The sequence below is a fragment of the Pelobates fuscus genome, chromosome 1 (genome assembly GCF_036172605.1).
Source record: "Pelobates fuscus isolate aPelFus1 chromosome 1, aPelFus1.pri, whole genome shotgun sequence".
Taxonomy (NCBI): domain Eukaryota; kingdom Metazoa; phylum Chordata; class Amphibia; order Anura; family Pelobatidae; genus Pelobates; species Pelobates fuscus.
The window spans coordinates 496,836,646-496,863,648 of NC_086317.1; the positions used below are offsets into that span (position 1 = coordinate 496,836,646).

The 27,003-nt window shown below is 40.6% G+C and overlaps 1 protein-coding gene across 1 annotated transcript in view; it reads right to left on the minus strand.

Moving 5' to 3' along the window:
- RRP8 (ribosomal RNA processing 8) overlaps positions 1-27,003 on the minus strand; it is a 41,857-nt gene that overhangs the window by 4,282 nt on the left and 10,572 nt on the right. The window contains exons 2-8 of the mRNA XM_063433429.1: positions 18,487-18,634; positions 18,249-18,408; positions 15,939-16,430; positions 13,409-13,658; positions 11,779-11,908; positions 11,155-11,261; positions 10,982-11,078 (exon numbers count right to left, since the gene is read on the minus strand). Coding sequence (XP_063289499.1) covers positions 10,982-11,078; positions 11,155-11,261; positions 11,779-11,908; positions 13,409-13,658; positions 15,939-16,430; positions 18,249-18,408; positions 18,487-18,588 — 1,338 coding nt within the window. The 5' untranslated portion in view covers positions 18,589-18,634. The remainder of the gene's footprint in view (positions 1-10,981; positions 11,079-11,154; positions 11,262-11,778; positions 11,909-13,408; positions 13,659-15,938; positions 16,431-18,248; positions 18,409-18,486; positions 18,635-27,003) is intronic.

Below are 27,003 nucleotides of genomic sequence, written 5' to 3' on the forward strand. Positions count from 1 at the left end.
ACTGGCCAAAGTTAGCGTTCATATTTGTTTCTGTGTGAAAAAAGCAAAAAACTAATATTTGGCCAGTGTTTGTGACTAAGTGGCTACTTAAAATGACTGGACATACCCCATTTGCAATACCTTGGGTTGTCTACTTTTGCAAATGGTATGCCATCATGGGGGTAATTCTTATTCCTGGGCTACCATACGGTCTCAAAGGCAACATAACCAATCTGGCAAATTTCAATGTCAAAAAAATGAAATGCGAGCCTTATATGTGACTCTCTAACTTTCCAAAACACCATAAAACCTGTACATGGGGGGTACTGTTATTCTTGGGAGACTTCACTAAACACAAATATTAGTGTTTTAAAACAGTAAAACATATTACAACAATAATATAGTCCATAAAAGTGCCGTTTGTTTGTAAAAAATGCAAAAAACGTCACTTTTACTTAAAATATCATCGTTGTAATACAATTTACCAGTTTGAAACACTAATATTTGAGTTCAGCGAAGTCTCCCGAGTAAAACAGTACCCCCTATATACAGGTTTTATGGTTTCTTGGAGAGTTACAGGGTCAAATATAGTGCTTGCGAATTAAATTCTCTGCACTTTCTCCCTGTGTTGTCAGGCATGTCAATCAAATTTTAATTAATTAAATGACATAATTATGTTAAAAAATTACTTAAATATACACGTAGAATTTTAATATATATGCATTTATAGGTATTTAAATTCTACGTGTATACTAATGTAATCTTTCATGTAATTATATGTATTTATCTATCTATATATATTTGCGGTTATTTGTATTTTATATATAGATAGATATATATAGAATGTCATTCTAAGTGTATTCTGTTTCCAATATATATATATTAATAACAAAATACAGTTAGAATGAAATTACATATGAATATATAATTTATTTTAAATTTTGTTTCAATATTTTATTTATTTATTTTATTATTTTATTTATTTATTATTGTAATTATACGTATATATATATAATATATATATGTAGATCTATTATATATATAATATATATATACATATTATATATGTAACGTCATTCTAAGTGTATTTTAATACTAATATATATACTAATATTAATATTAAAATACATTACGTATGACGTTACATATATATAATATGTATATATATTATATATATAATATATATACATATATTATATATAAATACTTGTATTTTATTTTAACATGTGTATTTAATTTTTTTTTTACACTACCTACCAGCAGGGGGACTGTCTAATATTTTAGACAGTCCCCCTGCTGGCAGATCCATAGCCAGCTATAGGGGGCCATGTGATCGCTCTTTGAGAGCGATCACATGGCCCCCGGGGGCCTCATTTGCCGGAGGGGGGCTGCCTGGGCTCTCAGACAGCCCCCCAGAAGAGGATCGCGGCGGAGGTAAGTATAGCTTACCTCCTGGGGGCTTCAGCCGTTACGGCGTTCTATGCCGCCGCAACGGCTTTAAAGCCCTTTAAAGCCGCGACGGCATAGAACGCCGTAACGGCGTTAAGGGGTTAACTGAACATGTTTATTTATTTTTTTGCCATTTTTTTTTTTTTATTGAGGTTAATGCACAAAATACGCATGCCAGTCATAATTTATGTTTTTAAGAATGTGTGTAGTGGAAGCAGTGAGTATTTGATTAGTGAATGCAGTGTGTGTGTGTGTGTGTGTGTAATGAATACAGAGTGTGTGTGTTTGTGCAGTGAGTGTTTGTAGGTATGTAATGTGTGTAAAATAGGGGGTGAGGGGGGCATTTTTTTTTTTTTTTTTACATTTTGTTTTAGTTCCCTGCCCTGCTTTTTACCTTGCCAGGGAGTCGGCATGTGGCATTCCCTTGGGGGCCCAGCACACTCTTTCCTTCCCAGCAGCTCCCCTGTGTGGCGCTCACGGCATGCGTGCCGCGTTGCCATGGTAACCTGTGGCAACGCTCTGACAACCGTGGGACTCGCGAGAGTTAAACAGGGGAGCTGAAGGTAAGGTAAGCAATTGTGCTGGGCCCCCCAGAACCCCGATGGCGGCCCTGGTCTGCATTATCAGCGGTATCGGCCGATACCGATATTGCTGAAAATACAAAATCAGATGATAATATCAGTCTGGCCAATAAACAGACGATCCCCATTTACTTTTGACTTTTGACAGAACCTCTTCCTCTTTAAACTCACATGTAACCGACTCATTTGTCCTTTTTCCTAACTGAGGCCCCTTTCCTTCATTTTCATCTGTAAATATCGAACAAAAATATTAATTGAGGCAGTCAGCTAGACCTTTATCCTCTTCTACATACCTTCCTTCTTTTGTTTTTTATCTAACTAATCCTTGTTTTACTTTTGTGGCAACTGACATTTAATGTGGATAAGTGCAAGATAATGCATCTTGGACGTAAAAACCCAAGGGCAGAGTACAGAATATTTGATAGAGTCCTAACCTCAACATCTGAGGAAAGGGATTATGGGGTGATTATTTCTGATGACTTAAAAGGTAGGCAGACAATGTAACAGAGCAGCAGGAAATGCTAGCAGAATGCTTGGTTGTACACAGTACTGGAGACCGTATCTTCAGAAGGATATTGATACCTTAGAGAGAGTTCAGAGAAGGGCTACTAAACTGGTTCATGGATTGCAGGATAAAACTTACCAGGAAAGGTTAAAGGATCTTAACATGTATAGCTTGGAGGAAAGACGAGACAGGGGGGATATGATAGAAACATTTAAATACATAAAGGGACACCTTAGACAATGCCTCTAAGCACACAGGTCTCAAACAGGTGGAAGAGAGCGATGATGAAGGACGCATGCACGCTTCCGGTGGCGCGATCTGAGCGAGTCCGACGAGAAAACAAGCAGAGCTATGGCAAGGTTAGCATAGTGAATGGTAGCGGCATAAACTGATTTGCTTGAAGCCTGGAAGGGACGGAGGATTCACCAAGCACCCAAGAAGGCTGAGCTGGGAAAAGGGCTGCAATAATAAGCTGACTAAATCGGCTGAGCATTTTGAGAAGGTGCCTGCTGTGGGCTCAGACCGGGTGAAGAGGTGTTTTTATGCAGAGGAGATAAAAGGAAGGCTGACACCCCTGAATTTCCCATAAGATGAGCAATAATGGAACATTATAACTATTATAGAGCTGCAATTCCCTAGCTGAATATTATACATAGCTGAACACTGCAATAGAAGGTCCTGGTGGTAAGAGCTGGCTAAAAAAAACAAATCAATTATATTATTGGCATAGAAAGTTATTGAAACAAACTGCCATATAGTGAGAATATTCACTATACTGCCTGGTGATAGGGGTAAGCTGGTCTTTTAAAAATGACCTCTAAGAAAAACCTTGAAAACAAATCCCTAAAAAAAAGATAAAGAAATAAAAGATCCAAAACGGCTATCGCATTTTTTTGCGGCCCAATCTCCTGGGAAAAAAGAAAAAAGCGAGGAGGGAACGTCATTTACCCAAGGGGAAGAGGGAGAAATAAAGGCAATCATGAGTAAAGAGTTTCACTCTCTGATATACTGGGTAAGAGCCAACAGCGTCTATGTGATAAATTGACCTCAGTAATACAATCAAATGTACAAGAAATAAAGGAAGAAATTGCTATGCTAAATCAGAAAATAGTGAAGAAAAATTAGGTGCAGTGGATTATATGCAGGCAGAGTTAAAATCCCAATTTGAACTGCTTGATAAGAAATATAATGGGATGGAACAAAAGCCATCTGACTTAGAAGATCGCAGTCGACTGAATAATTTACGTATCAGAGGCATTAGTGAACAAATGTCTGAAGGGAAATTAGAGGAGTATTTGCTAAATTGTTTTGAAGAGTTAGGGCTGAAGATGGAGCAAACTACAAAAATATTGGACAGATATCATCGCCTCCCTAGGATTGCCAGAGACGGTTTCTAGAGATGTAATTGTATGCTTTCATCAATTTTGGTATTAAGATCAAGTTCGAATTAAGCATAGAACTAATTCCGAAAATAAGGATCAGTACTTATTCCAAGACCTGTCCTGGCAAGCCAGGCAAAGCAGGAAAGCCTTTGGAACTATTACTAATATCCTTAGGAAAAATATGATGAGATATAAATGGGGTTACCCTGTCAAATTAATAGTGATGAGAGGAAAAGATAATTTTACTGGATGAGCCCCAAAAGGCTGCTTTATGGCTTCAAAATAATGATCTAAAGTGATTTATTGTGTTGGGGGGAGGAGGGGAGGGGAGGGGATACGTTATGGAGGTTTTTTTGTATACTCATTAAGGTCTGATAATGGGCTATGGGGATGCACTAGAGAGTGATAAACACTTAATGGGGGGTAAAAGAAACAAGTAATTACGTTTTGCTGGCTCCTGCAGTATCGAATTATAAATAGTAACGCTGGTTAAATGGTATAAATGAAGCAGGCATCGACTAACTAAATGGTTACATTGTGATGTATAGATTAAATAATAGGAATATGGTAATTTAGATAATTTTGTGATTTGGGGGGGGGGGGGGGTGCATGATAAATGATGAAGCTGGATGTAATCAGGGTTAAGTAAACACCTGAATAGGGGTATTGGTAAATAACACTGTGGTTGTGCTTATAATATCGAATTACAAATAGTAATGGTGGATAAATCACATTATGGAATTGGGCACCAATTACTAATCTGTCTTTTCACGTTTTATAAAATATGTAATAAATACAGTAATTTAGATAATTTTTTAATATATATGGCTATTGTGATAATAATTTGAATTTGGGAAATTCACGTGAAAATATAACTGTTTGATCATTTATTAATATATGATAAACGATTAGTAAACACTTGATTAATGTATAGGAGTATAAGTAATTAATAAGATGGTGTATTCATAGATTGAATCACTGAGAGCAATGGGGGCTAAATTGTATCAATAATTAGGGCACTGATCACTTATTTGGTCTATTAGGTTTTATAGAATAAGTCATTGAAATATAATAATAATTTAGCTAATTTTTGAATATATATATGGATGTGAAATAACGCTAAGTTATAGCATATAGAAAAAAGGATAGAAGAATCTCTATTGAGAATATATACATAGAGCTCATTGTCCCTTTTTTTCTCTTCCCTTCTCTTTCCCCTCATTTCTCTTAACCTTAGGATGTTTTCCTTATATATACACATGCCATTTTAAGAATAATAACTCGTTTGAGATGAGCTAGATCGGTCCACCTAGTTAAGAGTAGCTACGGTTCGTAGTTTCAGCACTCTTTGAGAGAACATGCAGGATATGCATGTTGATAGTCCTTATGGGATGATTAAGGACTGTGGGTTTGGGTTTTACAAAGAGTTTGGTAGGCTCTTGTCTGTAAGTGTTGTTTTGTCTAAATCAGTTATCGAAGGAAAAATGAAAAAAGATGAATTAAACTATGGTTAAACAGCCAGGGTCTCAATAGTCCGCAAAAAAGAAAGGCTTTAATAGAGATACTTAAAGAGGAAAGAATACAGGTTTGCTTTATACAAGAGACCCACTGGGTGGAATCTAATAAGGAATATTATCTGGGGAAGCAAACTGCTTTTATGATTAAAGAATCTTCGAAGGAAGGAAAAAAGAGGGGAGTAGCTATCTGGATTGGGAAAGATATAGCATGGGAAGTCTTGTATCAGGAAACTGACCCAATGGCTAGATACATTATTTTGATTTGTAAATTAAATAATGAGATATATACTCTAGCCAACATTTATGCTCCTAACTCGGGCCAAGTGGCTTTCGTGAGGGAAGTAGTAGATAAAATCTCAAGAGGTAGGGTGATATTGGCTGGAGACTGTAACTGTGTCTTGGACACAGAATGGGATAAAATAACGAAAAAATGGGTCCAAATTGATACAGCATTACAACGTAAGGCGAAAGCCCTTTCAACTGTTTTGAAAAAGGCTGCTTTATATGATGTCTGGAGAATGTTCCATCCTCAGGAATATGATTTTACGCATTTTTCTTACAGACATTGCTCATACGCTAGAATAGATATGGTGTTAGGTAATATATCATTGGTTGGATCCATTAAAAAGGTATTAATTAAATCAATAATAAGGTCAGATAAGGCTGTCATAAGGGGTCATTTTATTAAGTTAGGAGCATATGAGAATAAGAAAAGAGGAAATAACAGCAGATTTGTACATTTCTTTATATAAGTTAGAAAAAAGTTATAAAGGATTTCCAACTAAATATGAATCGAATATCTAATCTTGAGAAATTAGAACAAAAATGGAATATGAAAAGAAATCGTATAGACAGAATGCTGACCAATAAACTAAAGAAACGGCAAGCTGTATGCCGGATTGATAAAATAATACACAAAGATAAGATATATAGAGCTCCTAATGATATTGATCGGATATTCAATGATTATTACAAAGCCTTATATAATAGTGCGGATAACACTAAATTAGGGAATTTGACAGATTTTATTAAGGGTCTTAATATACCTACTATTAATAAAAACAGCAAGAAGTGATAGATAGAGCCCTTGAGGAGTCAGAGGTCGCAGAAGCTCTTACGAAAAAAAAAAAAAAAAGCCCCAGGACCCAATGGGTTTAGGGAATCCTTTTATAAAACTTTCAAGAATAAAATCGTAACGGAATTGACTTTAGCTTTCAATCACTTTATTAGGCTGGCCAAATGCCCAGCAGAATTTCTTGCGGCTAATATTCTTCCTATCCCCAAACAGAATAAAGATCCTTCATATGTAAAAAACTATAGGCCGATATCTTTAATTAATACAGACACAAAGATTTTTTTCATCCATCATTGCTGCTAGACTCAAAAAAGTTGTCGAATTAGTTGTTTTTAAAGACCAAGTGGGATTCGTCCCTGGATGTGGTTCAGTAAATAATATCAGGAAAATAATTGATATCTTAGATTTGGCTAAAAAAAAGAACATAAAGAATGAGTTATCCTTGCCTTAGATGCAGAAAAAGCTTTTGATCGGTTGAGTGGGGCTTTTTGATGCAGATTCTAAAATTATATGGCTTTGGAGAACAGCTGTGTAGGGCAGTTAAAGCTTTATATAGTTCCCCTATAGCCAGAACTATTGGACAACATATTTGTGCTGACTGGTTTGCCCTTGGTAATGGGACCAGACAAGGATGCCCATTGTCACCTTTGCTTTACATCTTAACAATAGAAATATTAGCAATTAAGATAAGAGAAAGTAATAGTATACAGGGATATCCTATTTCTAAGGGAGAAATAAAGATTAGTATGTATGCGGATGACATATTGGTGACACTTACGGATCCTCATAAATCCCTGCCTGCCTTAATGGAAGTGATTAATGCTTACTCAATATTCTCTAATTACAAATTAAACACAGATAAAACTGATCATGGGTATTAATCTAGAGGAGTCATCTAAAGCAGCAAAATTATGATTTTTTTTGTGGACAGACATTGAATTTAATTTTGGGAATTAAAATTTCCCTGGATGTTAATAACATAATGGAAATACATTTTATGGCCGTATTGAAAGAGATGAATTATACACTTAAAGGATGGAATACTATGTTTATATCATGGATTGGTAGGATTAACGTGATAAAGGCCTATATAATTTCTAAATGGTTATACATATTTAGACACCTTCCCATTCAAATATCAGACAGCTGGCTAACTATGGCTCAGACGAGTATTTCTAAATTTATCTGGCATGGGAAAAAACCTGCGAATAAATAATCGACATATGGCATTTAAAGTAAAGGAGGGGGGCTGGGTGTGCCTATTCTGAAAAATTATTATTATGCAAATATGATTAGCCACATTTATTTCATGCAAATTGATGAGACCGTAGATTAATGTTGGTATCATACTGAGAGCCAACAAACTCAGATAAAAGATCTCTCCTGTCTATTATGGAATATTCATTATCCGAATTGGAGGGAAATAGGTGAGAATTGTTTTATTATTGGGCATCTTGGAAAGTTTTGGACTATGATTAAGAACAAGATGGGAGGAAAGAATAAAATTATTAATAGCCTTAGTATTAAGGCTCTGGAAAATAATATACAAGACCTATCATTAACTATTTGGAAGAGCTGTGGTATTGAGAAGGTCTCAGATCTATATAAAGATGGGATGATGAAAACCTTCCCAACCTTGAATTCTGAATAGGATTTGCCTTGTAAGGAGGTGTTTTCTTATCTTAGGATAAAGGGCTTTTTACAAAATTCTGTTTTGAAAGGAGAGGTTCAATTAATGACTATTCTAAATAAGATATTTTGTGAACATATAACTCCCAAGGTAATGGCCAAATCATAGGCTTTAATATCATGCCTAACAGCAGGTGTGAAAAATAGGTATATGAATAAATGGGCTGAGCTCTTACAGACTCATATTTATGAGAAAGATTGGCTGGCAGCAATAAGGAGATTTAGTCGAGACATACATTTTTTGACTATAGTGGAGAATCAATATAAAGTGATAAATTTTTGGTATCTGGATCCAACATTGTTTTCAAAGTTCTCTCATAAAGATACCAAATGTTGGAGATGTGACAACGTTGAGGCAGACTATATACATATGTGGTGGAAATGTGAAGTAGCAGCTAAATTATGGAATATAACTTATGAAAGGCTTCAGGCCCTAGGGAAATTTAAAATAGACAAAATAATTGAAATAGCAATATTACATCTTGACTGGCCGGATTTACACCCTAGACAAGCTTTAATGCTAACTCACTTTTTTTCGGCCACAAAACTACTATTGGCCAGATACTGGAAACTGGATGTTTCTGTTAATTGGCCAATTTTAAAAAAAGCAAATTGTATTCCAGTGTAAAATGGAACAGGGCCTTAAGTGGATGAATAAAAAGGCTGAGCAGAACAGTAGCTGGATAGCTGAATGGATAGATAAACTGATTGATCTCGAGTGAACATGATCGCGGAAGTAAGATATAATTCATATTTTATAATTAGAATCTTCTTAATTCAATTAATTAGTATATATAATATATATAATATACTCTTTTGGTTTCTTCCTCTAAGATGTAGATCTGGTTTTTCTTTAAGGGATAAATTCTACGATGACTGGTGCATGGTTATGTCAGTGTGTGTCATGTTTGTGATATTTTAGACCTATTCATAATTTCAAAGTGTATTTGGATGTCAATTTTTGTAAATTTGATTGGCGTGGTCTATTATTAATTGCAATAGTATGTTTGTAAAGTATGTGTTTATACATTATAATGAAAAAAATTATTAATAAAAAAAAAAAAAAAAAAAAATACATAAAGGGAATCAACACAGTAAAGGAGGAGACTATATTTAAAAGAAGAAAAACTACCACAACAAGAGGACAGTCTTAAATTAGAGGGACAAAGGTTTAAAAATAATATCAGGAAGTATTACTTTACTGAGAGGGCAGTGGATGCATGGAATAGCCTTCCAGCTGAAGTGGTAGAGGTTAACACAGTAAAGGAGTTTAAGCATGCGTGGGATAGGCATAAGGCTATCCTAACTATAAGATAAGGCCAGGGACTAATGAAAGTATTTAGAAAACTGGGCAGACTAGATGGGCCGAATGGTTCTTATCTGCCGTCACATTCTATGTTTCTATGTTTCTTTCCTTTTCTCATTTATGTATCTAAAAAAAGTTTTGTCCCCCTTTTTTACTGACTGTGCTATTTTCTCTTCTGTGTGTGATTTGGAAGCTCTTATAACTTGCTTAGCCTCTTTCTGCCTAATCGGTCATTCTGTCTTCCTCACTCTGGGTTTTTTTATAATTACTAAATGCTAACTTTTTGTTTTTTACTATTTTGGCCACATCTGCGGAGTACCACAGTGGTTTCTTGAATTTTTTGCTTTTACTGACAAGCCTAATGCAATTTTCTGTTGCCTTCAGTAGTGCAACTTTTAAATAATCCCATTTCTCTTGGACTCCATTTAAATTGCTCCAGTCTGATAATGACTCCTTTACACATATTCTAATTTTAGAAAAGTCTGTTTTTCTAGAGTTTAAAACTTTTGTTTTTGTGTGGTGTGACTCAGTCACTGTTCTTATATTAAACCACACTGACTGATGATCACTGGATCCTAAACTTTCACCTACAGTTGGCCATCCTTTACCAATACAAGCGGGAAGACTTTGCCTGTGAGCAATAAGGAATCTGCAGTGGTAGTGCTAGAGACAGCTCTGGGGGATAATACGTTTGTTTGCTCCATGGCTGCAGGGCAGTATGGACCAATTTAATCCATGCATGACTTGTGGCATCGGAAAGCTAGCAAGACAATGCCGGATGTGACCCCATTCATTTCCCTTCCAGGGTAAACGATAATAAATAAGTGTGTGATTTCACTGGTGCTGTGACATGGTATGTAACAGGTTCTTTACTGCTCACTGAATGTCACACTACAAAGGCAGACAATATAACCAACCTCTGAGGGTGCCACATACCGGCACAACCACCAATGCTAATCTCCCACCAACCACTCATCTTATCCCTACCACCCAGCCTCATTCCATCCAGTTAGCTGAAATATTTGCAGTTTCCTATTGTCTTCGCAGATCGGGGAATAATAATTTAAAGGAACACTCCTGGTACTCTAAACACTTTGCCTCTATGAAGTGCCTTGAGGCAGCTAAAACCTCCTAACCATCTAGTATTGAATAGTTTAACATCTAAGAAGTGTCCCAGGTGTTGGTCTGATGCCTCTCCTCTGTTTGGCAAATGCAGAACGTTTAGCTTGAGCAGCCCTATCAGTGGCCACCCATTGTCAGCACAAGTTAAAGAAATGCATGTATGTTTACTCATGATGGCAGCCAGTGATGGCTCAGAGAGTCAGCTGATACTCTCAGCCAATCCCTGCCGTCCTTTCACTGCGCCAAGCACTGGAAGAGAGGCAGCATACGGTGTTAACGTGTTAAATACTAGATGAGAAGCCAGACCAGGAAGCAGTTAACAAGCCCCATCTCAAGACATGAAGCCTACGGCAATAATACATTACACAAACAATACCTTTGTCACATTCTTGAATCCAAGCTGGGCCATTGCACTGAGAAACTGTCTGACATCGTCAAATCGACTGCTCACCTCCGCCACCAGCAGGACTCCCCTGAGTGAGACAGAAAGAAGGTCAGATTCAAAACATTTCAAGGATTGAGGTGGAAATGGCAGTTCCAGGCACCTACTCCATTTTCAAGACTCTGTTTGCTTCTTGCAGAAATTCACTGAGATTTGTTCCCATGAGAGACAGACAGAATACTGCAACATCAACGGTCTCATCCGAAAGAGGCACCTAGAACAGAGAGACTGTTACACAGACAAGAAGCGGCAGTCACTATACCTAAAACACACAAAGCAGAGAGGACAGCCATCTAAAAAATAAGCATTTAAACAGGAGAGGATAGTCATCAGCTCTAGAACACAGAAAAGGTCACATGTGCAAGAGGTGAGGCGATAGCAGTCACTTGTCCTTGGCAGTCACCTGACCTATACACGGAGTCAGGGCTGCCAGAAAGGGTAGATCCCCAGATGTTTTAAAACTACAGCTTCCATGCTGCTTTATCATTCTAAAGGCATGCACGCATCATGGGCGTTGTAGTTTTACAACATCTGGGGATCTACCTATTGGGCAGCCATGCACTCAAGTAGACAATGCAGGTAGGACGAGGTGATGCTCACTGGACCTAGAACACACAGACAGACAAGAAGAAGACAGACACCAGCAGGACCCTCGTGTCCTCTACCCCACAGGCAGGATGTTGGTTTAAGGGTCCAGCAGAGAAATGGGAGTCACTAATCTGAAAACTCACCTGGGCGATGTCACAAACAGTAACACGGTCATTGAGGGCCACCAGATCAAATGAGTGAACTTTATTTCGGACACTGCGTGCTAGCAGGGCATCCCCACAGCCAAAATCAGCCACCACCAGAGAAGGAGGTCTGGAAAACATGAGGAAAGGGGCCACAACCTTACACAGAGATATTTAATTGTCCCAGCAATATCTGCTATACGCAGATCATTTTACATTACACACAACTTGTAGTAAGATAAGAAATTGACCCAGAGACAGCAAATCCAGAATGTTTCCCTTTACCTCTCCCAGAAATCACCGTAAAACATGCAAATAAGGGTGTGCATGCTCAAGGATTTATTAGCTAGACTTCAACTTGTAATGAACTGAAAATAAAATGGGCAGGTTGTGTTACAGTCACAGCTTGGCACACCTAGCCGATATTTTACAGTTTGGTTTTTAATACAGTGAGCAAACAAATTGTCCCTGGTTTACGTGTCACAGTTTCAAGATTATCTGAGCAGCTGGAAAAATAAAGCCTATTTATTTATTTAAACTGACCTTTTCTCCAGGTGCTGGTACCTGCAAAGTCATGCAATTCTGGAGCTGAAGGCAGCATAGAAAAACACTGAATTCAATGATTTCCCATGAGCGGCCGCATCATGTGACCAGGTTTTACTCGGTCGGTGTGTATAACGATGCAGTTTCTGCAAAGCAGCAATTTTTACATTGCAGGATTAAAGTGACAGGACGACTGCACCTTCACCACTTCCTGAGATGACGTGGTCTGGGTGACATTCGTGGTCCTTTGAACATCCTGCCTCAATAAATGGTTGTACAGATCAGGGCTTGAAATCTAGGAGCCAGCTATAAAAGTTAGGAGCCAGATTTTCCCAACATCAAAAATGCAATTCTTAAAGTGACACTATAGTCACCAGAACCCCTGCAGCTCAATGTCCGATATCCTGTCCCTGCACGCTTTTCAGACTAAAGGCAGTTCTTACACAGTCACTCAGACGGCCTCTAGAGGTGCATTCTGGGTCAGTGTTGCACAGTGTGCAGCACCTACATTAATGCTTTCCATAGGGTGCATTGATTCAATGCAGCTCTACGAGGAGAAGTTGATTGCGCAGCATGGCGTTTCACGGCGCATGCGCAATAGTCTCACAATGTTTTTCTATGGGAAAGCATTGGATTGCCTGAGATCATCAAGATTGAGGATCTCAGCCATGGAGGTGGGACCAGTCGCGGCGTCACCAGCACGACGTGGAAAAAAGGGGAGTAAAAACACCTTTACCATGTGATAGGTGGGGGCAGGTCTCCTAAACATACACACTCACTGACAGACACACACAAATCATTACTTTTATCATTTTAATTCACCCAGTTTCCATACCTGTGGGATTCGCTTCCCCTGGGGTCCAGTGGGGCTGTTATCTCTCTGCGCCCTAGAGCGCTGTTTAGTGATACAGGGCCAGAATAAAGTTATATTCTGGCTCCCAGCATCTCTGGAGGGAGCGTGAGGAAGCAGAGCAGGGAGATTACAGCTCCCTCTCTCAGTACAGGTTATTGTATTGCCCTAGTGTGGAGCCCACGGACGCTATGCAATACCTCACAAACATGATTTACCCCGTAAGAAGAGGATTACCTGTTCTTGACGTATTTTATGACTTCCATGATGGGGTTCACGGGCCAGTGTTGTACTTGCTGCGAGAAGCCGCTGTGATAGATAACAAATGCTTCAGGATCGTTCTCGAACAAGCTGCGTGCCTTGCTGCTGTCTGATGTATAAAGTTCCTCGTTGATGTATCGAAAGCGGGCGGAACTAAGACGCTTCTCCATGCGTGAGCGCAAACTAGCCGAGCGATCCTCAGGAAGGACATTCTCATTCTGATCAACTGGGACATCATAGAAACATAGAATGTGACGGCAGATAAGAACCATTCGGCCCATCTAGTCTGCCCAATTTTCTAAATACTTTCATTAGTCCCTGGCCTTATCTTATAGTTAGGATAGCCTTATGCCTATCCCACGCATGCTTAAACTCCTTTACTGTGTTAACCTCTACCACTTCAGCTGGAAGGCTATTCCATGCATCCACTACCCTCTCAGTAAAGTAATACTTCCTGATATTATTTTTAAACCTTTGCCCCTCTAATTTAAGACTATGTCCTCTTGTTGTGGTAGTTTTTCTTCTTTTAAATAGGGACTCCTGCTTTACTGTGTTGATTCCCTTTATGTATTTAAATGTTTCTATCATATCCCCCCTGTCTCCAAGCTATACATGTTAAGATCCTTTAACCTTTCCTGGTAAGTTTTATCCTGCAATCCATGAACCAGTTTAGTAGCCCTTCTCTGAACTCTCTCTAAGGTATCAATATCCTTCTGAAGATACGGTCTCCAGTACTGCGTACAATACTCCAAGTGAGGTCTCACCAGTGTTCTGTACAATGGCATGATCACTTCCCTCTTTCTACTGCTAATACCTCTCCCTATATAACCAAGCATTCTGCTAGCATTTCCTGCTTCTCTATTACATTGTCTGCCTACCTTTAAGTCATCAGAAATAATCACCCCTAAATCCCTTTCCTCAGATGTTGAGGTTAGGACTATCAAATATTCTGTACTCTGCCCTTGGATTTTTACGTCCAAGATGCATTATCTTGCACTTATCCACATTAATTGTCAGTTGCCACAACTCTGACCATTTTTCTAGTTTACCTAAATCATTTGCCATTTGGCTTATCCCTCCTGGAACATCAACCCTGTTACATATCTTACTATCATCAGCAAAAAGACATACCTTACCATCAAGACCTTCTGCAATATCACTAATAAAAATATTAAACATTTCTGTCTAATCTTCTAGATCATTCTGTCTTCCTCACTGTGTTTTTTTTTTAATATAATTACTAAATGCTAACTTTTTGTTTTTTACTATTTTGGCCACATCTGCAGAGTACCACAGTGGTTTCTTGAATTTTTTGCTTTTACTGACAAGCCTAATGCAATTTTCTGTTGCCTTCAGTAGTGCAACTTTTAAATAATCCCATTTCTCTTGGACTCCATTTAAATTGCTCCAGTCTGATAATGACTCCTTTACACATATTCTAATTTTAGAAAAGTCTGTTTTTCTAAAGTCTAAAACTTTTGTTTTTGTGTGGTGTGACTCAGTCACTGTTCTTATATTAAACCACACTGACCGATGATCACTGGATCCTAAACTTTCACCTACAGTAATATCTGATACCAAATCTCCATTTGTTAACACTAAATCTAGTATGGCCTCCTTACGAGTTGGCTCCTCAACGACTTGTTTTAGAGACAATCCCAGTAGGGAGTTTAGAATGTGTGCACTCCTGGCACAAGCAGCAATTTTGGTTTTCTAATTCACATCAGGAAGATTAAAGTCACCCATGATGATAACTTCCCCCTTCATTGTTTTAGCTATTTCCTCAACTAGTAGATTATATAACTCTTCTATTTGAACATTTGTTCCCTTTTGAGAAGGATGCAAACCATATTTTGTGTACAGTTTATTTCCATTCCAAACAGAGCTACCATGAGAAATAAAGCCAAATCCTTGCACCCGACACCATTCACCAAGCCATAAGTTGAAGTCCCTAATACGCATCCGCCTGTCATTCTGAGTGTTATGCACAGGCAGAACTTCAGAGAATGACAGTGTGGAAGCAACCTGACGTATATCATTGGCAAAAACACTAAAAACGTCCTTAACCTCTGAAACCTCATTCAACCCAAGTCATTTGTCCCTAGATGGACAAGTACATCCAATCCCCCTTCCTGCTTTACGTCTCCTGTCTCTGTGAGCAGTAGCTCCGGGAAGACACCTCACAAGACCACCATCGTCCATCTCCACACCTCTTATGATGGAATCCCCCCAACAACAACAACAACAACTGCTTTCTATTAGGCCTCACCATAGTCTTCAAGCCTGTCTCCACCACACCACTACCCTCGGTGCCTGAGCCTGTCTCTACCACACCACTACCCTCGGTGCCTGAGCCTGTCTCCACAACACCACTACCCTTGGTGCCTGAGCCTGTCTCCCAAATACCATTACACTCTGAAAGTGCAGAAAATGAATTATGTAGAGCAACAGACTGTGCAATATGCCTTTTATCCACAACTCTAAGTCTACCAGATCCTACCATTACCTTTCTGTTTCTCTAAGTCATCTTTATCCTCTTCTTTGGTGTGGTGGGGTCCGCTGTGCATGTCTCCATTTCTCCCACTTCCTTGGACAATTTTCTTTAGCTTCTGCAGTCTCCGCTTGTCCTGTGCAGTGACTATGGGAAGCCCACGGGGTGCAGGACAGTCTATTGTAGCAACTTCATCTCCAAGCTCTTTCCCTCCCAGATCGGAGTTACTTGGTTCGGAGAATTTCCTCTGTCTAACCTGGTTTTTAATGCATCCAGTGACTTGCAGACTCTCCCCTGGCTGTCCAGAAACCATTCTACTCTCCTTATTATTACGGTCTCTAGAACCAGACGACCTGGCAACAGTCTCCAAAGGTGACGTGAACTTGTTTTTATTTCTCTTCTTGTTTTTCATCCTATTTCTCCATTGTTTGCGGCTCACACGCACGTTCAGTTCAGCAGACACGGGATCTGAGGGCTCAGGTTCGGGGGCACGAGGAGCATCAGGTTCTGGAAGAGAACACAGAATTAAAATACACAGCTCTAAATCAATAAATTACCAATAAATCACATAGGTGATACGATTAATAATGATAAAATAGATCTTGCAAAACTGCAGAGCTTGTAGTCTAATAAATACATTTTAAAAAAATAATCAATTTTTACACATCTAATTGTGTCCTTAGAACACACAGACCCTCTCTGTAACCCCTCCTCACAGAACACACAGTCCCTCTCTGTAACCCCTCCTCACAGAACACACAGTCCCTCTCTGTAACCCCTCCTCACAGAACACACAGTCCCTCTCTGTAACCCCTCCTCACAGAACACACAGTCCCTCTCTGTAACCCCTCCTCACAGAACACACAGTCCCTCTCTGTAACCCCTCCTCACAGAACACACAGTCCCACTCTGTAACCCCTCCTCACAGAACACACAGTCCCACTCTGTAACCCCTCCTCACAGAACACACAGTCCCACTCTGTAACCCCTCCTCACAGAACACACAGTCCCACTCTGTAACCCCTCCTCACAAAACACACAGTCCCTCTCTGTAACCCCCCCTCACAAAACACACAGTCCCACTCTGTAACCCCTCCTCACAAAACACACAGTCCCACTCTGTAACCCCTCCTCACAAAACACACAGTCCCACTCTGTAACCCCTCCTCACAAAACACACAGTCCCACTCTGTAACCCCTCCTCACAGAACACACAGTTCCTCTCTGTAACCCCTCCTCACAGAACACACAGTCCCTCTCTGTAACCCCTCCTCACAGAACACACAGTCCCTCTCTGTAACCCCTCCTCACAGAACACACAGTCCCTCTCTGTAACCCCTCCTCACAGAACACACAGTCCCTCTCTGTAACCCCTCCTCACAGAACACACAGTCCCTCTCTGTAACCCCTCCTCACAGAACACACAGTCCCTCTCTGTAACCCCTCCTCACAGAACACACAGTCCCTCTCTGTAACCCCTCCTCACAGAACACACAGTCCCTCTCTGTAACCCCTCCTCACAGAACACACAGTCCCTCTCTGTAACCCCTCCTCACAAAACACACAGTCCCACTCTGTAACCCCTCCTCACAAAACACACAGTCCCACTCTGTAACCCCTCCTCACAGAACACACAGTTCCTCTCTGTAACCCCTCCTCACAGAACACACAGTCCCACTCTGTAACCCCTCCTCACAGAACACACAGTCCCTCTCTGTAACCCCTCCTCACAGAACACACAGTCCCTCTCTGTAACCCCTCCTCACAAAACACACAGTCCCACTCTGTAACCCCTCCTCACAAAACACACAGTCCCACTCTGTAACCCCTCCTCACAAAACACACAGTCCCACTCTGTAACCCCTCCTCACAAAACACACAGTCCCACTCTGTAACCCCTCCTCACAAAACACACAGTCCCACTCTGTAACCCCTCCTCACAAAACACACAGGCCCACTCTGTAACCCCTCCTCACAAAACACACAGTCCCACTCTGTAACCCCTCCTCACAAAACACACAGTCCCTCTCTGTAACCCCTCCTCACAAAACACACAGTTCCTCTCTGTAACCCCTCCTCACAGAACACACAGTCCCTCTCTGTAACCCCTCCTCACAGAACACACAGTCCCTCTCTGTAACCCCTCCTCACAGAACACACAGTCCCTCTCTGTAACCCCTCCTCACAGAACACACAGTCCCTCTCTGTAACCCCTCCTCACAGAACACACAGTCCCTCTCTGTAACCCCTCCTCACAGAACACACAGTCCCTCTCTGTAACCCCTCCTTACAGAACACACAGTCCCGCTCTGTAGAGCGCCAGACCTGTCTGCTCTTTTCCATGCTTTTTTCTGCGCTTTGTCACAGGTGATACTTGGAGGTTTGGTGGGATGGCAGTCTCATGGTCACTAGGAGCTTCCAATATGCGTAGAACATCCAAGAGTTTCTGAGTTCTCTTCAGACGTTTCTTCCTACTGGTAATTCCCTGAAAACAGAGACCGCAACATGAAAAGCTCAGTATCCCAGTATCGTCAAACCCTACCCAAAACTTTGCATCACTCACAGTTTCCTTCTTTGCAGTTTTCTCTCCTGGCTGCGCCTTTTTAAAAGACTGAAAAAGGGACTGGGCCTCTGAAGAATCGTTCCAGTCGCAGAGATCAAACATGGTGACTGCTCCTACGCTATTTCCTCCAGGACACTGAATGACGTCACTGAAAGAAATTTGAGTTGTTAGCTCTAGCCATTTTGCCACAAATTATGAAAATTCACACTTAAAAACCTGAACTCGTCACGTCTCTTTTACAGCACTGTAACTTCATTAGTCTAGGTCAGGCATAGGCAACCTTCGGCACTCCAGATGTTTTGGATTACACCTCCCATGATGCTTTGCCAGCCTTCTGGGTGTAAGAGCATTAAGGGGGATGGAGTCCACAACATCTGGATTGCCAAAGGTTGCCTATCCCTGGTCTAGGTCATACATTGGGTATATTGTTTTATTTAGAAGATGTAACTGAGCATAATTTGGGGGATTTTATGACAGTGGTACATGTCAAGTGTAAGAAATACCCAGCAAAAATGACATTTTTTCCTCATTAAAAACACTGACATAAATTGGTAAAAAAAAAAAAAAAGGGGCAAGTTGAGGCACAATATACACCATATAAGATACCCTGGAGTGTCTGCTTTATCAAATGGAAGCCCTTTGTGGGGTTATTTTAACAGTCATACTGCTAGAATACCCCAAAATGAGACATAGGCCCGTCATATCCATCTATGAAAATTCTAACCATAGAAACTGAAATAGCCTGGTATCCTATATGGCATTGAAGCTTCAGAGAATAGTGGCAAAGGCATTCAATGGGGGTATTGTTATACTCAGCAGATTTAGCTGAACACAATATGGGGTTCTGTGCAGGAATAGCACACACCAGCTTTACGAAATACACATTACAAAAACCTTGTTATATGTGTATATGCCAAAATAGAGAAAAAACACAATTTTACTCCAATATTTAGCAGAGATTGGCGATGAAATGGCTACGCAAAAAGTGTCAAACTAACCTTAGGTAAATAGCCTGTGATGTCTACTTTATATAAATATATACTTTTGTGTGGCAATTTTGTTTTCTGTGATGGCTACTAAACCTACAAGACAAACATACCAACTACTAAAATTGTTTCACATTGATATTCTATTTTAGTCCTTGTATTTTGTGACCTGTAACTTTCAAAATAAGCTAAAATCGTAGACATATGATGTACGCTATAAATCAAGACACCTAAATGAACTGATTTAGAATCACTTTTCCTAATTTTTCCTGCTGGACATATTATGCACACGTTATTATTGCCAAAACTGTGAAAAACAAATTTGTCTTCCCCCTCCTCCCCACTCCCATTTTTTTTTTATTTATAATTAATGATTATTTACATATCATTGTGACATCAAATTAAAGCCCTTTTTGTTCTCTAAAAAAAAAAAAAAAACAGTATATAATATGTATTGGTGCAATAAATGAGAGAGAAGCAAATTGCAGTTGAACACAAACAGCAACAAATGCTCATGTCCTTAAGGGTAAGACAAGCTTCTGAAGCTGTGTCCGTAAGGGGTTAAACAATTGCCTCCATCCTTAGGGGGTTAAACAATTGCCTCCATCCTTAGGGGGTTAAATAGTTTGTTGTACTTGATGGGGTATGAAGAGTTAGTTCACATCTTGTGTTTTCAAATACGGATTGAATAACTGCTTTCATGGATGGGATGAATGGTGACATTACCGAAGTCAACCATATTAGTAGGTGACTTAGTATTATTTTTTTTATGTCATATGGTGGCATTACATGTGGGTTTTGCCTCTTTCCTGTGGACAAGCATCTAACAAGATTAATTAAATCAACAAACCCCTCCCCATATAAAAGGGCTATCCGGCAAAACCTACATGATTTCTTTCGTGTCCCGAGAGGGAAGGACACAGCATCTGGAGGGTGAGACACACAGGCTGCTGGTCTGGGGGAATCCGGTCCGAGAGCTGCCCGGGCGGTTAGCTGAGAGACCATGCTCCTTCCGTTATGCCTTTTATGCAGAGAGGGTTCCGGCAAGTACTTCCTGGAGGCGGTCTTGAGGCACAGGTACAATTGATGGAAGCCTGCGCACCAAAATTCCGGTGGCGCAAATGCGCAAAACGTATATAAAAAAAAAAAAAACAGCGAAATTTGATGCTCGGCGTAGATGAAGCTGTGCAGTACCCACTGACAGCATGGAAGCTTGCCAGAACTGGTACGTCGTGTCACCAGCCCCTCACACGGCTCAGAGGCATTTTGAGGTAAGATTAATTAATCTTTCCTTCAAAATGATCTCTGTAAAAGTTTATACACTTAATTTACAAGGAGTACGAAGCTACAAGGAAAATAAGAGGACGGAGAGTGGTACCCACTATATGCTCTATGTATGAGTTACTAGGAGGACACAGCCTCAGTATATGTACCCACTATAGGCTCTGTGTATGAGTTACTATGAGGACACAGCCTCAGTATATGTACCCACTATATGCTCTTTGTATGAGTTACTGTGAGGACACAGCCTCAGTATATGTACCCACTATATGCTCTTTGTATGAGTTACTGTGAGGACACAGCCTCAGTATATGTACCCACTATAGGCTCTGTGTATGAGTTATTATTAGGACACAGCCTCAGTATATGTACCCACTATATGCTCTTTGTATGAGTTACTGTGAGGACACAGCCTCAGTATATGTACCCACTATATGCTCTTTGTATGAGTTACTGTGAGGACACAGCCTCAGTATATGTACCCACTATAGGCTCTGTGTATGAGTTATTATTAGGACACAGCCTCAGTATATGTACCCACTATATGCTCTTTGTATGAGTTACTGTGAGGACACAGCCTCAGTATATGTACCCACTATATTCTCTTTGTATGAGTTACTGTGAGGACACAGCCTCAGTATATGTACCCACTATATGCTCTTTGTATGAGTTACTGTGAGGACACAGCCTCAGTATATGTACCCACTATAGGCTCTGTGTATGAGTTACTATGAGGACACAGCCTCAGTATATGTACCCACTATAGGCTCTGTGTATGAGTTATTATTAGGACACGGCCTCAGTATATGTACCCACTATATTCTCTATGTATGAGTTACTATGAGGACACAGCCTCAGTATATGTACCCACTATATGCTCTATGTATAAGTTATTATGAGGACACTGCCTCAGTATATGTACCCACTATATGCTCTATGTATGAGTTACTATGAGGACAAAGCCTCAGTATATGTACCCACTATATGCTCTTTGTATGAGTTACTATGGAGGACAAAGCCTCAGTATATGTACCCACTATATGCTCTATGTATGAGTTACTATGAGACCACTGCCTCAGTATATGTACCCACTATATGCTCTATGTATGAGTTACTATGAGGACACAGCCTCAGTATATGTACCCACTATATGCTCTATGTATGAGTTACTATGAGACCACTGCCTCAGTATATGTACCCACTATATGCTCTATGTATGAGTTACTATGAGGACACAGCCTCAGTATATGTACCCACTATATGCTCTATGTATGAGTTACTAGGAGGACACAGCCTCAGTATATGTACCCACTGTTACAAATGGGTATTTGTAACTGGCCCTTTAAATGAAAAATTGCCCTGCTTCCCTGGATTGTGGAGAAGCCTATTTGCCAGCCTCCTGCCTCATGACTATGGCCCCTGGAAGATTGTGCCCCTGAAAATGTATTAACTTTTATTGGGTGTGTATGGCCCTTTAAGAACCATCTGGGGACATATTGTGACTTTGCTGAACAAGACCCCTTTAAGACTATGTCCCCAGACCTGTAAAATAACTTGCCCCTGGCTCTCTCCCACTTGGTTCAGTAAATAGGGCTTACTGAACCAAGTACCACACAGGCGGACCACCCAGAAGTGGAAGTGTGCAGGCAATTTACCTCCCAGGCTGTGAGGTTACTGCAGGTTAATTGCCGAGCGCTGGGTGGCCGCCATTCGGCAGCCGAACACGTGGCGGCGGCCATTTTAGTCATTCGAATGCGGTCAGCGGTGTATGCTAAAGATTCTGTGGAACTAAAATCGGCTACACATTTTGCCGAACACCGCTGACCCTTACCTTCTCCCATACTGAACTTGCAGCTCCAGAGACTAAGTCCCGTTCGAAGATGGGACTTAGTCGTTTTTCGGCATGAAATTGACCGACCGCACAGCCCAAATCTATGGAACTGTTTTGGGCAGGAAATTGTGCTTGCGGTCGGTCATAAAGGGACCTCCAGCTAACTTTTGATCCACTGGGGGGATTTGGCTGATTTTTGGAAGTGTTTATGTTTGATGTATGCTGAGTCTGAATATGCAACTTTTATTGAAATTTGTAACGGACCGTTTCAGCATACAAGGGGAAAAATGCGTTTAGGCGATAATCCCCTTTTCCATAGACAGGCACAGCTACTGCAGAACATCAGAACTCACGAGCTGGATACGAAATAACACTCCGAACTGGAACAGCTGAACAAGAAAAGCATACAATCGGCTTACACTCTTGGCAGTCAGCTTACAATCCAATCCCCCCCAAGAACGAGACGACACTTCATTTTGAGGGTTAAGCAGGAACTCTAGACTGGGACACCCAGTCTGGCTTTTATTTCCAACTCACACATACAGGCCACACCCAGGGGGAGGCATAAAAGAACCAATGACATAGATGTTACCTCCCACACATCCCCTCCCCTTAGTGTGACACATAATCCCATTATGCATACAGAGTAAAATATACTTTTACACAACTTTCATAACTTTAAAACCATACATCACATTCACATAAAAATACATATCCACAATCAATCCATTCAGGGGAACAACATATTAAAAAATGGCATGAATCCGACCAGGGGTTTAAAAGTTACTAAAAGTATATTTTGGGCCCTGGCTTGCAGCATGGCACAATCTGGCTCAAACAGAAGTAAAACATCCCCCACAATGCATCCCGGCTTCCTCCCTTCTGCCCTGGAGTTAATTGGAGAAGTAATCCAATTATCTAGGACTAGAGTCAGACTCCATTAACCACATGGTTGCAAAAAGACAGTAAAAGACATAAAATTACATACTGATACATTTAACACATAAAACACACATTTCTACATATCCCCAGTTTAACTGAACACATAAATACCTACATAATATTTAAGACAGTATTACTGTGATATGTTACAAAGTCTTAAAGGGACATTAGTCCCAAAAGTCCCAATATTAGTCCCAAAAGGGCCAGTAGCAGCAATATAAATTATTACATGCCCAAATATAGTGTTTATAGAGCAATATGTCCATGGGCCGTAGTCGCATGGCAGGAGGCTAGCAGCCAGGCCTCTCCAGTTCACAGTGGCGAAGCTGGTTTCGCCACATTGAATGTATGGTTTTAAAGTTACAGTGTGTGTGTAAAAACTGTATTTTTATTGTATGTAATAATTGGTTTAACTGTTTATCTGAGGGGAGGGGATGTGTGGGCTGCACCCGATGTGTGATTGGTGATTTTATGCCTCCCCCTGGGAGTGTCCTATTTGCATGTAACCTCAATAAAAGCCAGGCTGGGTGTTCCAGCATCTCAGACCTCTTCTGACCCTCTAACTTGTAGCCTTGGCTCATGTTTGTAGGGGACAGCTATAATCACTACAGGGATTGCTATGCTAGGCATATTCCCTTGCTATAATCACTGAGCTCTTGTAAGAGCTTGTTCCTGCTTCGTTCTGAAAGGAGATAGCTGCAGCCTGCGGTGCTTATGGTGTCTGGTGGAGTGCTTGGAGTCCTCTGGAAGCGCTAGGAGCATCTTTCAACGGAGGTACCCAGTCGGGGTGCCAGGTGATCCGTTACATTGTATGAGTTACTATGAGGACACGGCCTCAGTATATGTACCCACTATATGCTCTATGTATGAGTTACTATGAGGACACGGCCTCAGTATATTTACCCACTATATGCTCTATGTATGAGTTACTGTGAGGACACAGCCTCAGTATATGTACCCACTATAGGCTCTGTGCATGAGTTACTATGAGGACACAGCCTCAGTATATGTACCCACTATAGGCTCTGTGTATGAGTTACTATGAGGACACAGCCTCAGTATATGTACCCACTATAGGCTCTGTGTAGGAGTTACTATGAGGACACAGCCTCAGTATATGTACCCACTATAGGCTCTGTGTAGGAGTTACTATGAGGACAAAGCCTCAGTATATGTACCCACTATATGCTCTATGTATGAGTTACTATGGAGGACACAGCCTCAGTATATGTACCCACTATATGCTCTATGTATGAGTTACTATGGAGGACACTGCCTCAGTATATGTACCCACTATATGCTCTATGTATGAGTTACTATGGAGGACACAGCCTCAGTATATGCACCCACTATATGCTCTATGTATAAGTTATTATGAGGACACGGCCTCAGTATATGTATCCACTATATGCTCTATGTATGAGTTACTACGAGGAAAAAGCCTCAGTTTATGTATCCACTATAGGCTCTATGTATGAGTTACTATGAGGACACTGCCTCAGTATATGTATCCACTATATGCTCTATGTATAAGTTACTATGAGGACACTGCCTCAGTATATGTATCCACTATATGCTCTATGTATAAGTTACTATGAGGACACTGCCTCAGTATATGTACCCACTATATGCTCTATGTATGAGTTACTATGGAGGACACAGCCTCAGTATATGCACCCACTATATGCTCTATGTATAAGTTACTATGAGGACACTGCCTCAGTATATGTACCCACTATAGGCTCTATGTATGAGTTACTATGAGGACACTGCCTCAGTATATGTACCCACTATAGGCTCTATGTATGAGTTACTATGAGGACACTGCCTCAGTATATGTATCCACTATATGCTCCATGTATAAGTTACTATGAGGACACTGCCTCAGTATATGTACCCACTATGAGGACACCACCTCAGTATATGTATCCACTATATGCTCTATGTATGAGTTACTATGAGGACACTGCCTCAGTATATGTATCCACTATATGCTCTATGTATGAGTTACTATGAGGACACTGCCTCAGTATATGTATCCACTATATGCTCTATGTATGAGTTACTATGAGGACACTGCCTCAGTATATGTATCCACTATATGCTCTATGTATAAGTTACTATGAGGACACTGCCTCAGTATATGTACCCACTATGAGGACACCACCTCAGTATATGTATCCACTATATGCTCTATGTATGAGTTATTATGAGGACACAGCCTCAGTATATGTATCCACTATATGTTCTATGTATGAGTTACTATGAGGACACAGCCTCAGTATATGTACCCACTATAGGCTCTATGTATGAGTTACTATGAGGGCACAGCCTCTGTATATGTACCCACGATATGCTCTATGTATGAGCTATTGTGAGGACACAGCCTCGGTATATATACACCCACTATATGCTCTATGTATGAGTTATGAGGACACAGTCTCTGTATATGTATCCACTATATGCTCTATGACGAGTTGACGTGAGGACTTTGCTTCAGTAGATGTAGCCACTATATACGAGTTTCAATGAGGGTTCAGTTTTCGGTAGATGTACCTTCTATATACTCCATGTATGAGTTCTGAAAACACAGCCTCAGTATAATGCCCTAGGTAATAGTTACTATGAGAACAGAACCTCGGTATATGTATCCTCTACATGCTTTATAGAGTTGTCAAGTCTATGAGGTACTGGGAAGACAGGGCCTCAGTATATGTCTTCACTAGATGCTCTATGAATGAGTTACCAGGAGGTTACTGCCTCAGTTTATGTATCCTCATTAAGCTCTGTGACAGATCCATCTGTACAGACTAAGATTGCTGGTTCATCTGTTTGCCTTTATTTCGTTTGATTTCCTGTCCGTATGCCCCTGTTCGTGTGTTTCTCTAAATACCGATTGAAACTACCGAACTGACGGCCACCCAGGAGAGGAGTGTGCTACTGGTTAACCTCTTGGCCCCAATTAGAACGTTGTGGTTAACCGCAGACACCTCTCCATTCCATCCGTATGGGTGGTCGTCGTTCGTATGCCGACCACGAGGCGGCGGCCATTTTGTAACCCGAGAAGGATCAGCGGTGCTCGGCGAGGATTCTATGGAACTAAAAGCGGACACTTTATCTACCGAACACCGCTGAAAACTACCGCCCGCCTTCTTTTTCGTTGAGGCATACGAACACCGGTCCGTTCGGGAGTTTGCAACGTACGTATGGACTTCGCCCAGATAGCCGTCCCATGGAGTCAATCGTATACCGAAAGACTTGTGAGAAACTTTGACTCCATGGCGATTGAACTGTGTCTACTATTCGGTAGGAATGTGCACTCAGATCCAGGCTATCTGGGGATACGTTACACGAAACACATACATTCGGTATTTTCACTACTGTATTCAAAATGGCGATTTGCCTCTATCCCTGGAGATAATTAGGTTTCTTCCCAATTATCTCCAGGATAGAGAGGAGGGATTTATGTGTGTAATG